This window comes from Pygoscelis adeliae, unplaced genomic scaffold (assembly GCF_000699105.1).
Source record: "Pygoscelis adeliae isolate BGI_AS28 unplaced genomic scaffold, ASM69910v1 Scaffold149, whole genome shotgun sequence".
Classification (NCBI taxonomy): Eukaryota; Metazoa; Chordata; class Aves; order Sphenisciformes; family Spheniscidae; genus Pygoscelis; species Pygoscelis adeliae.
The window spans coordinates 2,189,222-2,200,768 of record NW_008825494.1 but is presented as its reverse complement, the minus strand read 5'-3'; the positions used below and the strand labels follow the sequence as shown (position 1 = coordinate 2,200,768).

Genomic DNA, 11,547 nt, shown 5'->3' with positions numbered 1-11,547 from the left:
GTGATTGTCCCTATTTAAAATCTGCCTTTTCTTTTGCATGGATGCCTCTGGGATTTTTTGCCTCCCTGTTTTGTTTGTTTTTTCTTTTTTTTTAAGGTGAGTTATATTTCTAAATCCTTGACTTACTGTACATCCACCTTATTTCCTGGCCTCCACCCATCTCTCAGCTAGCGACTGCCACCATGGCAACTCTTCCTCTGGCTGAACAGATGGGACATTGAGTCTCCTCCGAGAGCAGAGCGCCGCTCATGCCCTGCTGGGAATCAGCTGGCGGGTGGCACCCCTTTCTGCAAAATTTAAAGCAAGCTCTGCCCACCAGAGGCATGCTGGTTTTGAGGGTGCTCAGTTTCACAAATAACACTGTGGTCTAATAGGTGTTTGCAGGAATAAAACGTAGTGGCTGAACTGGGATTATCTCTGTGCCTGAAAGCTCTTCAGAGGAGCTTTGCCTCTAGTGCGAAGAGCTTGGCGTCAGCCAGCAGCCGGCGATTTTCTGGTAGAATGGTTGCCATCAACTTTTTTTTTCTCTTTAGGATGCGTCAGGATGAAACGCCACAGGCATCTAAGCACCAGTGACAGTTCAGACAATGAGAGTAAGTAATACCTACTAGTTTTTCTTTGGTCTATCACCCCCTTGTGGTTTCCTTCTGTGGTTTGAGGGCAAACCGTTTCACCTCTTACAATTAAAAAAAAAAATGTTTCTTGCTTGATTTCTTTTTGCGTTCTGTAGTCTTTGGTGTTCTGAATCCCGTTATGGGAGGAAAATGAGGTGAAGGATCCTGTAAACCTGGAGGGAGTTTTGAGTCTACTTAGAATTTGAAGAGAAACTTGTATGTCTTTCCCTTTCAGAGTTGGCAAAAAGAAATCTGTAATGCAAAAGAAATTTTACTGTCCAGGGTCCTATTTTGTAATTTATTTTTTTTAAAGGAGTCCTGTTGTTGTGCAGAGCCTCAACTTAAAAATTACTGGGGGTGGCATGCTATTTGAGCATTGGTATGTTAGTGTTATATATAAGATAGAGTTATAACCAGTATATTGATTGTTATGTTATCTTGTACTGGTTCTTGATCTACTCCACTTTGGTCTGTTACACAATTTAGTAAAGTTTTATATTTTAAATGTTCCTTGGCACACATGTGCCTGAGGTTGCATCTTCCCATTTTATCTGCAAAAAAAACCCCTGTATGGCAGGGTCTTGTTTGTTTCGTATAAATCTGTGCCTATCTAATAACTCTGTACATAATGATGATTCATTGTCATATTTGTTGCGAGTCATCAATGTATCCTGTACTGAAATAACATTTTGCCCAGAAATGTCTAGACATCACACTGATTTTTTGCATCTCTCATCAGCACGCTTTAGTGTCATTGCTTTTTTGTTTGTTTTTTTAGCACTTGCAAACTCTGTCCTCGGTTTTGCTCCTCCTTCCACTTCGTTAGAAAGTAAATGAAGGAAAGTGGTCTGCCTGCTTGTTTCTGTTTACTCATGCTTGTATTGAGCAGAGCAGAATGTACCCATAAACTCAGTGTGCTGTGGTTTTACAAATAACGAGTGGAACAGGAGGAGCTGTAATCAAGCCTACAGACTGCCTAAGAGTTTTTTGCCCACGTCTTGTCAAAGAATTATGATAATTCAAGAGATTGGAGTGCCTTCTGTTTTACTGAAAAATTAAATGAATTGAAATGAGCTATAATGGTCCTTTTTGTTTTTTTATTATTATTTTTAAACAGGTCCTTCCACTTCCTTTTCTTCTTGTTCTAAATACAGGAGCAAGTCAAAAACACCAGCAAATGAACAAAAGAAACCTGCTGAGGTAAGAACCAGGGTTAAAGATTGGTCCCTGATAGTTTTCTGTCATGTAGTGTTCATGTTTCTAAGCCTTGAAATAGTGAGCTTTGAACTAGTGCCAGTGAGTCCTTTTGTCACCTGTCAAATTCTCCATGAAACTGTGTTTTCCCCACCGTGTGAGTATTGTAGGAGCTCTGGTGTTTGATGTCCCAAAATGACTTATGGCATTTGCAGACAGTAACATGTAGTTCTTTCTTCCCCTGAAATTTAGTCTCATTTTGAAACTGAAAAAGCTGGGATGGTCTTATGATTTGAGAGCATGTGTCATGGTTTAACCCCAATTGGCAACTGAGCACCGCCCCCCCCCCCCCCCCCCCCCCCCAAGTGGGATGGGGGAGAGAATCGGAAGGGTAAAAGTGAGAAAACTCGTGGGTTGAGATAAAAACAGTTTAATAGGTAGAGCAACAGTCACGCACGCAAGCAAAGCAAAACAAAGGAATTCATTCACTGCTTCCCATGGGCAGGCAGGTGTTCAGCCATCTCCAGGAAAGCAGGGCTCCCTCACGCGTAACAGTTACTTGGGAAGACAAACGCCACCACTCCAAACATCTCCTCCTTCCTTCTTCTTCCCCCAGCTTTTATACTGAGCATGATGTCACATGGTATGGAATGTCACATGGTGTGGGATATCCCGTTGGCCAGTTTGGGTCAGCTGTCCTGGCTGTGCCCCCTCCCAGCTTCTTGTGTCCCTCCAGCCTTCTCAGTTGGTAGAGCATGGGAAGTTGGAAAGTCCTTGACTAGTATAAACACTACCTAACAACAACTGAAAACATCAATGTGTTATCAACATTGTTCTCACCCTAAATCCAAAACACAGCACTGTACCAGCTACTAGGAAGGAAATTAACTCTATCCCTGCTGAAACCAGGACAGCATGCCACAGAAAGAAGTTGTTCCTGCATATGTGTATGGGACGATACTTTCTTTCTGTTTTAGGATGAAACAGTGGGGCACTTCAGTGGGAAGGATATGTATGAACAGTGCTTACTTATCTTCTGCTGCTTTCTCACTCTTGGCTTTTTACCTTCAATAAAGCTTTTTTACTCTGCCATCCCCACTTGTTAGGACCTCTACACCTATCGCCACTGTCACTGAGTCTCTATTCACCAATTAAATAAATTGGCATTTATGCACAATCCAGTGCTCAAATCCATCCTATCAGCCATTCCACTGGTAGCCCTTTTTGGGGAAGATTTGTTGGCTGCCTTCTCCGGATTTGATGCTTGCTTTCTCAAGGGCTGAAGTCAGATAATAACTGCAAATGGGAGAAATGTTTCTTGTAGCTAATTCCCCTTACTTGCTATCACATTCCCTCTGAATGAGTCCTTCAACATGCTAGTATGACTGTTGATGCCTGAGGTTACTGAAAAAAAGACTGACAAAACCCACTTTGCTTCTCTAGAATTTAAAGCTGAGAGTTATGTCCCAGAAGTAATTTTGTGTACTATACCAGCATCTTTTTTCCTGCTTGGATACTACTGTGAGAGGTTGCATAAACTATATAGATTGTGCTCATACAGCAAAAGCTATTCAGCAAACATACTTCATGCTTCTTTTCTGAATGCTGTTAACTAGATGAGTTTGGTTTGGTAAGAACAAGGTAAATGTTACAGGACATGTCCTTTCTTTGGAAGCTTAGTTTTTATCACAAGTTAATTGAAGAAAACTCACTGATTTGTTTCTAAAAGACAATCTTACATGAGTGTTTCAATAAAAGCAAAATTGGCCAGAACTAGATACATAGTGTTTTATTTACAGCCACCAACAGGGTTAAGAAAAGCCTACTATGCTTTTTACCTTTAAAATGTTGGTCTGAGGATTATGGTCCTGTAAAAATTTTAATCTTAAAACAGCTCGTGGCTACTGAGGTCTTGTAGTTGTTGCTCATGTTTGCCTAGGCAGTAGCTTTGTTACTAGCCAAGGTGGGCAAATGGGAACTGAAACACATACGCTGCCAGACTTGTTGCTGTTTCAAATACACCTCAGTGCTAGTCCCTTACCAATCCCTTCTTTCTGCCCAGCCATCCAGCTTTCTTCTTGTATCTATTCCTCTTAGGGATTGTCCTATTACTGTTTTCTTTGCCTTTGCTCCATGCTGTCTTTATGTGCGTATGTATGTTATAAACAATAATTATGAAGATGTGGTCCATTTATATAGCATACCAATGTTCTGTTTACGTAACTTCTAGGAGTTAAAATGAGCAGTGCTTTCAGTTCCTCCTCTTGAGATCTTTCCTGCTTTCCACCTGTTCCAAGACAGAATCTTGAGCCCTTTAATGCTTGAAAATATGAAACTTTGCAGAACAAAATCTGGAATATACACTTGGAATTAAAAAAGTGTATTTCATAACATCACCCTTCCAGTAATACTGGCACCTTTTTGTCATCTTTCATTTAAGATCCCCCTCCCGGGGAGAAAAAAAAAAAAAAAGAAAGAAATCTCAAACCTTAGTATATGTCCTCTTCTGGAGGAGTGTCCCAAGTACAATATTTAAAAGAACCCTGAAAAAAAAAATAAAGTCCTCTGGGAAAGGGAATGGAAGGGAAGTTGACAATAATAATCTCTACCGCTTATACGTAAGACTCTTGGCTATCCTTCCAGTTTTTCCTTTCCTTCTGCTAGAAGCAAGCACTCCTTCCAACCCCTTGAAAAGCATGTACTGGAGAGCGTGTATTACATGAAATGCTGTTGTCAGCAGAGCATTGAAATTGATTATTTATGCACCAAGTGGTGACAAGGGTGTAAAGCAAAGACTGAAGAGAGACCCCACCACACACCCTTCCAAAAATCATGTTGTAATTCCACAAGTTTTTTGTAGTTGTCTAATATCTATTAGATAGAAATTTAAAATTTCAGGCTGACAGCATCCCTTTAGCAAGGGCTCTCTCTAACAAGTTGGCATTGCTCTCCTTTCATTCACCTCTGCTTGCCAGGCAGCAGGCTGTTTCTTGAGTTAGTGATGCAGAAAATCTAAAAGGTCAAAGCTATAAATAGCTGTTCGGGAATATTTCTGCTCGTGGTCTTCATACATTAATTTTTCTTTCATGCAAGTAAGCCTGCCTTTCTCAATTAAACTGCGTGTGAATACATAGGCTTTTTTCCACTTCCTCAATCATCTCCAGCCCAACCCAAGTACCTGGGTTCTCTCTCCAAATAAAAGCTCGATTTTGGTACTGTGACCAACAAGCAAGTTAGTGTATCTGTCAGTTGCTTCACAGGACTTGTCTGTATGTGCCGTGGTCCTCTGTGGTCGCCTATAAAAAATGACGAGTGGCTGCAGTTGAGGACTGCTCTGCCTTGAATTGCCTCCCAGGTGCTTCAGAATCGAGTCGGGTGCGGGGATGGCCTCAGTGGAGCGAGGTTGTCTGGTGTTACTGCAGGGCAAAGGGATGCAGTGTCAGAGTGCAAATGTCGAAGCCTGTTTCCAGAGCCTGACTTACCCCAGGAGTTTACATCAATGTAGAAAGGGATGTTACTGGGTCGCACCTGGGCTCCGCTTGCCCCATTCTCCTCCTTGGAGAAGAAGGTGAGAACCAGGCAAGCCTGTAATGATGCTTCTTCAGACCATGGTGTTTCTCTGCATAATTTCAAAATTAAGACTATGGCTCTTTCTTGGTGCTCCCTTCTGGATTACAAACTACTGAAATGGTGACTTAAAAATTCTGCTATCTGATTAGCTTTAGCATTTACTTTGAATAAATAAATTGTGTTAAGGTTACAGGCACACCAATAGTATAAGTCATATGGTTTTTCAGACCTTTATGATGATGTTGGCCACGTGCCATTCATGGTGTTGCCCCTCACGGATTTAAACCTAGACAGGAGGGGCTTGCAGGCCTAAGCAGTAGGCTGTGTGGGAGTAGCAGGGGAGGAGGCATTTTGGATGTCTGGCTCAGCATGAAGCCTGTACTTTGCAGTTTCCTGTCTCTGTGGAAGCTGCAGCAGAAAATGATGCCAGAGTAGTTGGAATCATTTTTGCAGGGAAAACCTATTAGCTGGACTGTCCTGAATGACTGACAGTTTCCTTTCCCTTAGGCTAGTGGGGTCACAAAAGAGCCTAAGAGATCTTTATGACACTCAAGCGTATATACATTTTTTTTTTTTTTTCAGTCCTCTCTCCCTCTTGAAACTGTAAAGGAGTTAAGTTAGCATTGTAATTTTTTTTAACCCTTCCCATATAAGATGGCAGTATTTTACCTCTCTTTGCAAATAGGGTTTTGAATCTCACAGCAGCAGTAGTTTTTAATCCCTCATTGCTGATAGTAACAGCTGTGTTATCATGTGAAATGTAGCTTGTCTTCCACAAGTAAATGGTCTGCTTTCATTACTTGAGTATGTGAAACTTTTTTTAGTGGCATTTAACTGCCACGTAAATCAAAGGTCTTGATCCTGAGGAGCACCCTGCAAGACTAGACTCCTGGCAGAAAACGGATTGTTTTTGCAGTTTTCTGCAAAAAGTGGTCGGTTTTGTTCTGTGAATGAATGGGCAACATGGTTAAATCATATTGCTTTGCATGTACCATGCATAATAGAATAGGAGACTGTTACCTTTATGCGTGTGCTTACCTTAGAAAATTCTGAATTAACTTGGACATCTGCACAGGCTTCTCAAGACCTCCAGCGAACGTGCCTTGTGTGTTTCAGTGAGCTGTTTTTCAGCCTGCTTGGGTTAGTTGATTAAAAAAAAAAAAAAACTTACAATACTTTTATGTAAGTCAGAGGTGCAACCTCATTGGTTATTTTTATGATCTTTTTTTGCTTTGAGATACTGTCCCAGGTTATTTGAACTCTTTAGCAAGAGGTGACCCGAATGCATAAGGGCATGGAAAAGCTTGCTTGTGAAAAGGCTGAGCTATTTTACTTTTGGAAGTGAATGAGCAGGCGTAACAGTAAAGTATGAATGGTCTGGAAACAGCAGAGCTAGAGCTTCAGTCCTGCCTGTCCTTGTGATGGAAGAATTGGGGAGGAAAGGTGGGGGGGAGGGATGAATGAGGCCAAAAGTTAGGAAATCTGTAGCAATTACAAGGATATCCTTTCCATGCATCATGTAATTAGACTATGAAGCTCATCTGCTACAGGAAGTTGTTGAGACTGAGAATTAAACAAGATTAAAAAAGGAATTGGATAGATGATAACGAGTACAGATTTTTCTAAATATCTGTATGAATTAATACCATTTTAAAAATTGGTTGTTAGGATTAATCCCAAAATCCGAAGGTTATGTCTGATTAGCAACCAGAAGGAAATTTGACGTGTTCTTGCGCATTCTTCTGGCTCATGAGATACTGTCAGAGACACGATGCTAGGTAGTATTGATTTAGTGTCTGATTTCCTGGCTTTTCCTATACGTGCTTGTAAAGGAGGCTAGGAAGATTCGTGGCTACTTAAAAGTACAATATTTCATTTGCTTGAGTCCTGGATAATCCGTAAAAATAGTTTTAGGGAGTAGGGGTTCGAACATTAGGATTTACTGCAGTGCATGTCCAAATTGTATGGATGTCTGAGAACTACAAATTCAATGCTACACTTAGTCCTTTCTGTCCCAGCTTTTTTAACATAAGTTTTTCAGTCCAGTCAACATACATGCCTGGAACTGTAGCTTCATTTTCATTTTAAAATCATGTTGCCTTTTATTTATTTTGCTACCAAAAAAACCCCAACCAAACAAAAAACCCACCCTGTCTTGAGTCCCCAGACTCCTCTATAATAAGGTGCTTTAATTCAGAAACTTTGTGCCCAGATTGCAACGTATTAACAAGAAAAATTCTACCTCTCCAGGATGAGCCTACCAAATTTTGTCCTTTGAGCTTCATCCTCTGTAAATGGGCAGTCTTTTGCACACACTGTGAAACATCTATACTAAGATTAAACTATCTACACTCAGATACTATGTGGCTATATTACACTTGTAATAGGTCATATTACAATTTGGCTTTTGTTTTATTATTTACGAGGTGATTTTAGGTGTAAACTGCTGCTTTATAAGTGTGTTTAAATTTTGCTGAGGGTGTTCTACCTGAGGGCTACAATAGTAGAGTAAGCTTTAATGCTTATGGGAATAAAAAAGTTACTAGATCCTTTCAAAGGTGAATAAAAAAAGATTATTTGACCCTAAATATGATGAAAAACTCTTATGTAATCTACTTTACAGAAAGTGCCCACTGTAGTTTGAGTAGTGTTTGGCACCTGGAGCTTCAAAGTTGGCCTTTGAGGTGGGTTGTGAAGGAGACCAAAAATCCAGGAAAATACTAGCTGTTTCAGCTTTCTTTGGTTAGAGACGATATTGGCCCTAATTCCACGCTGCTTTCTGTAAAAGATTTCTGAGAGTATATTCTTAGAGGGGATAGAACGGGACATAGTAGTTCCCTCCTGTCTTTTGAAAATCATGGCTCTGTGTTTCTGGGGCAGTGGGTCTTCTGACTCCCTAAGTGGTGGGCACGAGGAATGGAAATGCGTGTTGCTGACTCGCTCAGGGCTCTGCCAGGCGCAGGGGAAGCCTTAGGACTGAAGCAACAAGATGCAATCCAGCAGAAATCCTGCTTTGATTGTAACAACAGAGCAGTTAACCCATAATTTACTTAAACCTTTGAGGTTTGGTTCCCAGTCATGGCCTAGGCGCCTGTGACAAGCGGCTTACCCTTGTTGGGGGTTTGTAAGCAGGTGGTCAAAGTACCTGAAAGCTCAGAGAGTATCACAAGAAGAAATACAGTTTTTCTTTCCATTTTTAAGAGATGACACAGTCCATTTTTTTTCCCTCACATGTGCATTTGGGCAAGACAAGGTGAATGAGCAATGGCATCGGTCAGCTTCAGTAGTAGCTTGCAGAGGGGTATTGGAAAAGGTATTTGACTCTTTTTTTTTTTTTTTTTTTTAAATGTGGTTTTAGGTTTGCAGTGGTCATGAACAAAGGGTGCCTGACAGTCTGTGCAGATCTGGTGTTTGAATTGTTCAGTGAAGATGGGGTTTGTAGAAGGCTGTTGTATTGTCAAGACCCGCTTTCTGTCTTTGATCCTAATATTTTACTGTAATTCTCTGTAGCATTACTTGTATCCTCCCTGATATCTTTAGTGGGTAAGGATACTTCACACAAAAGTGTTCTTTGTTTCACAGGCTTGATTTATTCACAGAGTAAGCACAGGAGGGTCCTGTAAGGAAGATTATATATATAGAATTTTCATAGAGTGCTTCCAGAAGGAGTTCGGGTTAAAGTCATAGACAGCTTTTGGTGAAGCATTTATAAATGGATTCTAAGAAGTTAATTTTCCTTGGACATACTCTTCTAACATAATTTCCAAATAGGACTCAGAAGTCTGAAAAACAAATAAAACACATGAACCACATCTTTCCTTCCACAGCTCCATGGTATCATTATTGCTTGGTGTGTTAGTGCCGTGGGGGAGCAGAGTATCCTTATTTCTGAAGAATTTTTTGTAGAATTTAGCTTTTAAAGGCTTTAGAGACTGCAATGCGTCTCTGCAGAGGTGACTAGGAAGTTCTCATTGCCTCAGCAAATCCAGGCAGACTTTTACTGCAGAGCAGAAAGCTAATCTTGACCAAAGAACAAGCTCTCCTCTTCTAGATTTAAGCCCCAGCTCTAAAGCTTGAAATAATTATTAGAGTTGCTCAACAAAATGCTGATGATGATGATGACATAAGCAAACACAGTTTTCATTGATGTCATTCACTCAAAATGCTGCACCGTTTTCAGCTGAAACTGAAAATTCCTGGCAGCAAAATGAAATGGCAAGTTCAGACCAAGCAATCTTGCATGGTAAGCAGGGCTAAAACTCATCTCTTCTTTCATGCTTTCAGTTGCTAAAAATATTTTTTTCTAAAATCCCACCGTCACACAGTAACTCCTGCAAATACTTACAGCAGTGGGGAGTTTCCCATTTCTGTGTGTATGGACCTGGCTCTGCTAGCTGCGGTCAGTCGGTTGTAGCTCAGCTCTGCCAAGGCCCTTCTCTATCATAGAAAAGACGCGCAGCGCTAGCTGAGTTTGCTCTTGAGGAGTGATGGGAATGCCTTGTTAGCCTAGACCTGGCGTGCTTATTTTTCAGGTCTTCTCAATATTTATGATATTACAGATGATACTAAAATGAAGAGTTGTGTTTTATGTATGGTGAGAAATAGAACTGCTTTTGGGTGACTGAAAGATGACCACTGCACTTCATGGGCTAACTGTGGAAATGAAGGTGGTCTTGCCAAGAGGAGAGTATGTGCTGTGGAGTGGACTAGCTGTTGCTTTATGGATACAGTTAGTAAAGGAGCTGCATTGTTTTTCAAATAAGTATCCAAAAAAAACCAACCACGAAGAAAAGCTGGCTATCTAAATGCTGAAGGCGTGTCTGCTCTTCGTTGAGTTGGCTTAGTTCATAGCCTTGAGGCTGACTGCTGAAGTAAAATTTACTTGATTTGTCAGAAAACTCTCTTTGGGTCCCCTGGGTGTTCTGGTTTATTTCCACAACAAAGGAAAATACAGAGTGCGTGATTAAGGTGCATGTTCTCATATGTTGTCCTCTGAGAGTATTTTACTGTTGGAAGACCCTGCTTGGCCACACGTGAAGAAATGAAGAATGATGGGAGCTAAAGATTGTAATGATTCCAAACGTCTGCAGGAAATACTCAATTGCGCTGTTATCACAAGTATGAATAGGCAATTCTTATGAAGTCTTGGCCTGAGTATTGGGGTTCCTTAAGGTTTCAACAGTTATGTTTATATTGGTTAAATCTTTGACCTTCAGTGGTACCTCTATTGTAAATTTTAGAAATCTGAAGCAGAGAACTTAATATTGCAGTGTGGTGATGGTGTGGTCAGTACTGTACAACAGTCAAAAAACCAACAAAGTCCATGCTCCAGGGCATTTGTGCTCTAAAAATAGAGATGATACAGTTCACATACATAATGGATGATCAGAAGATGAATTTGCTGCTAAGCAATGTAGTTAGAATACTGATGCCTTTAATAGCATTTTTCATCTAGTGTTTAAAAAATAGTGGGCTTGATATGAAGCACTCTACTTCTATATTCTGTCAGTAGCTTAAAAGGTAGTTTGTAAAGCACTTACCTCAGATAAGGTTTGAGGAATATCTTTTCTGATAATTGAACCAGTCATTGCATTTCTCATTTATTGGATTATTTTTTCCTTCTGGAGTTCTTTGGAATTGTGCCATGTTAGTGTTTCTCATAATCCTGGTTCTGTACCTGTAACACAGAAAATGAAAATGCCTTTTAAGTGGCATAAATCACTTTACATTTTATTTTTGGTGTGTACATGTACTGCTTGGAAAAAAAGGATGCTTGCAGTCTTAATGCTTTCACTCTTGTCATTCAGATTTTAATACAGGCCTGTTAGGTACCTGAGGAGTTTTACACAGAAGACAACAGTGAACAGTCTGGTCTGAACTAAAGCAGATAACATATCAGTAGCAAATAAGAGAGCCTTGAGTCTGTGGTTTTGAGTTCCCTCGGTCAGCTTGCTCTCCTGGCAGCCCATGTGAGATGCGGCTGTAGGACATAATGAAGTAACACGGATGTTCCAGGTCACCTGTTTTTAGCATAGAGCCTTTTTTAATAATGTTTACTTGATGATTTTCAAGAACAGCTGAGAATTTTTGCAGTAGGCATAACCGGTCTGGTGCTGTCAAATTGAAAAGGGTACATGAAGATATTTGGCTCTGAGATATTTTATTACTC

General features: G+C 40.4%; 1 protein-coding gene across 1 annotated transcript in view; it reads left to right on the top strand.

Moving 5' to 3' along the window:
- Positions 1-544: 544 nt before the first annotated feature.
- Positions 545-11,547, top strand: part of JADE3 (jade family PHD finger 3) — a 33,912-nt gene continuing 22,909 nt past the window's right edge. Inside the window, exons 1-2 of the mRNA XM_009331303.1 lie at positions 545-593; positions 1,732-1,814. Coding sequence (XP_009329578.1) covers positions 545-593; positions 1,732-1,814 — 132 coding nt within the window. The remainder of the gene's footprint in view (positions 594-1,731; positions 1,815-11,547) is intronic.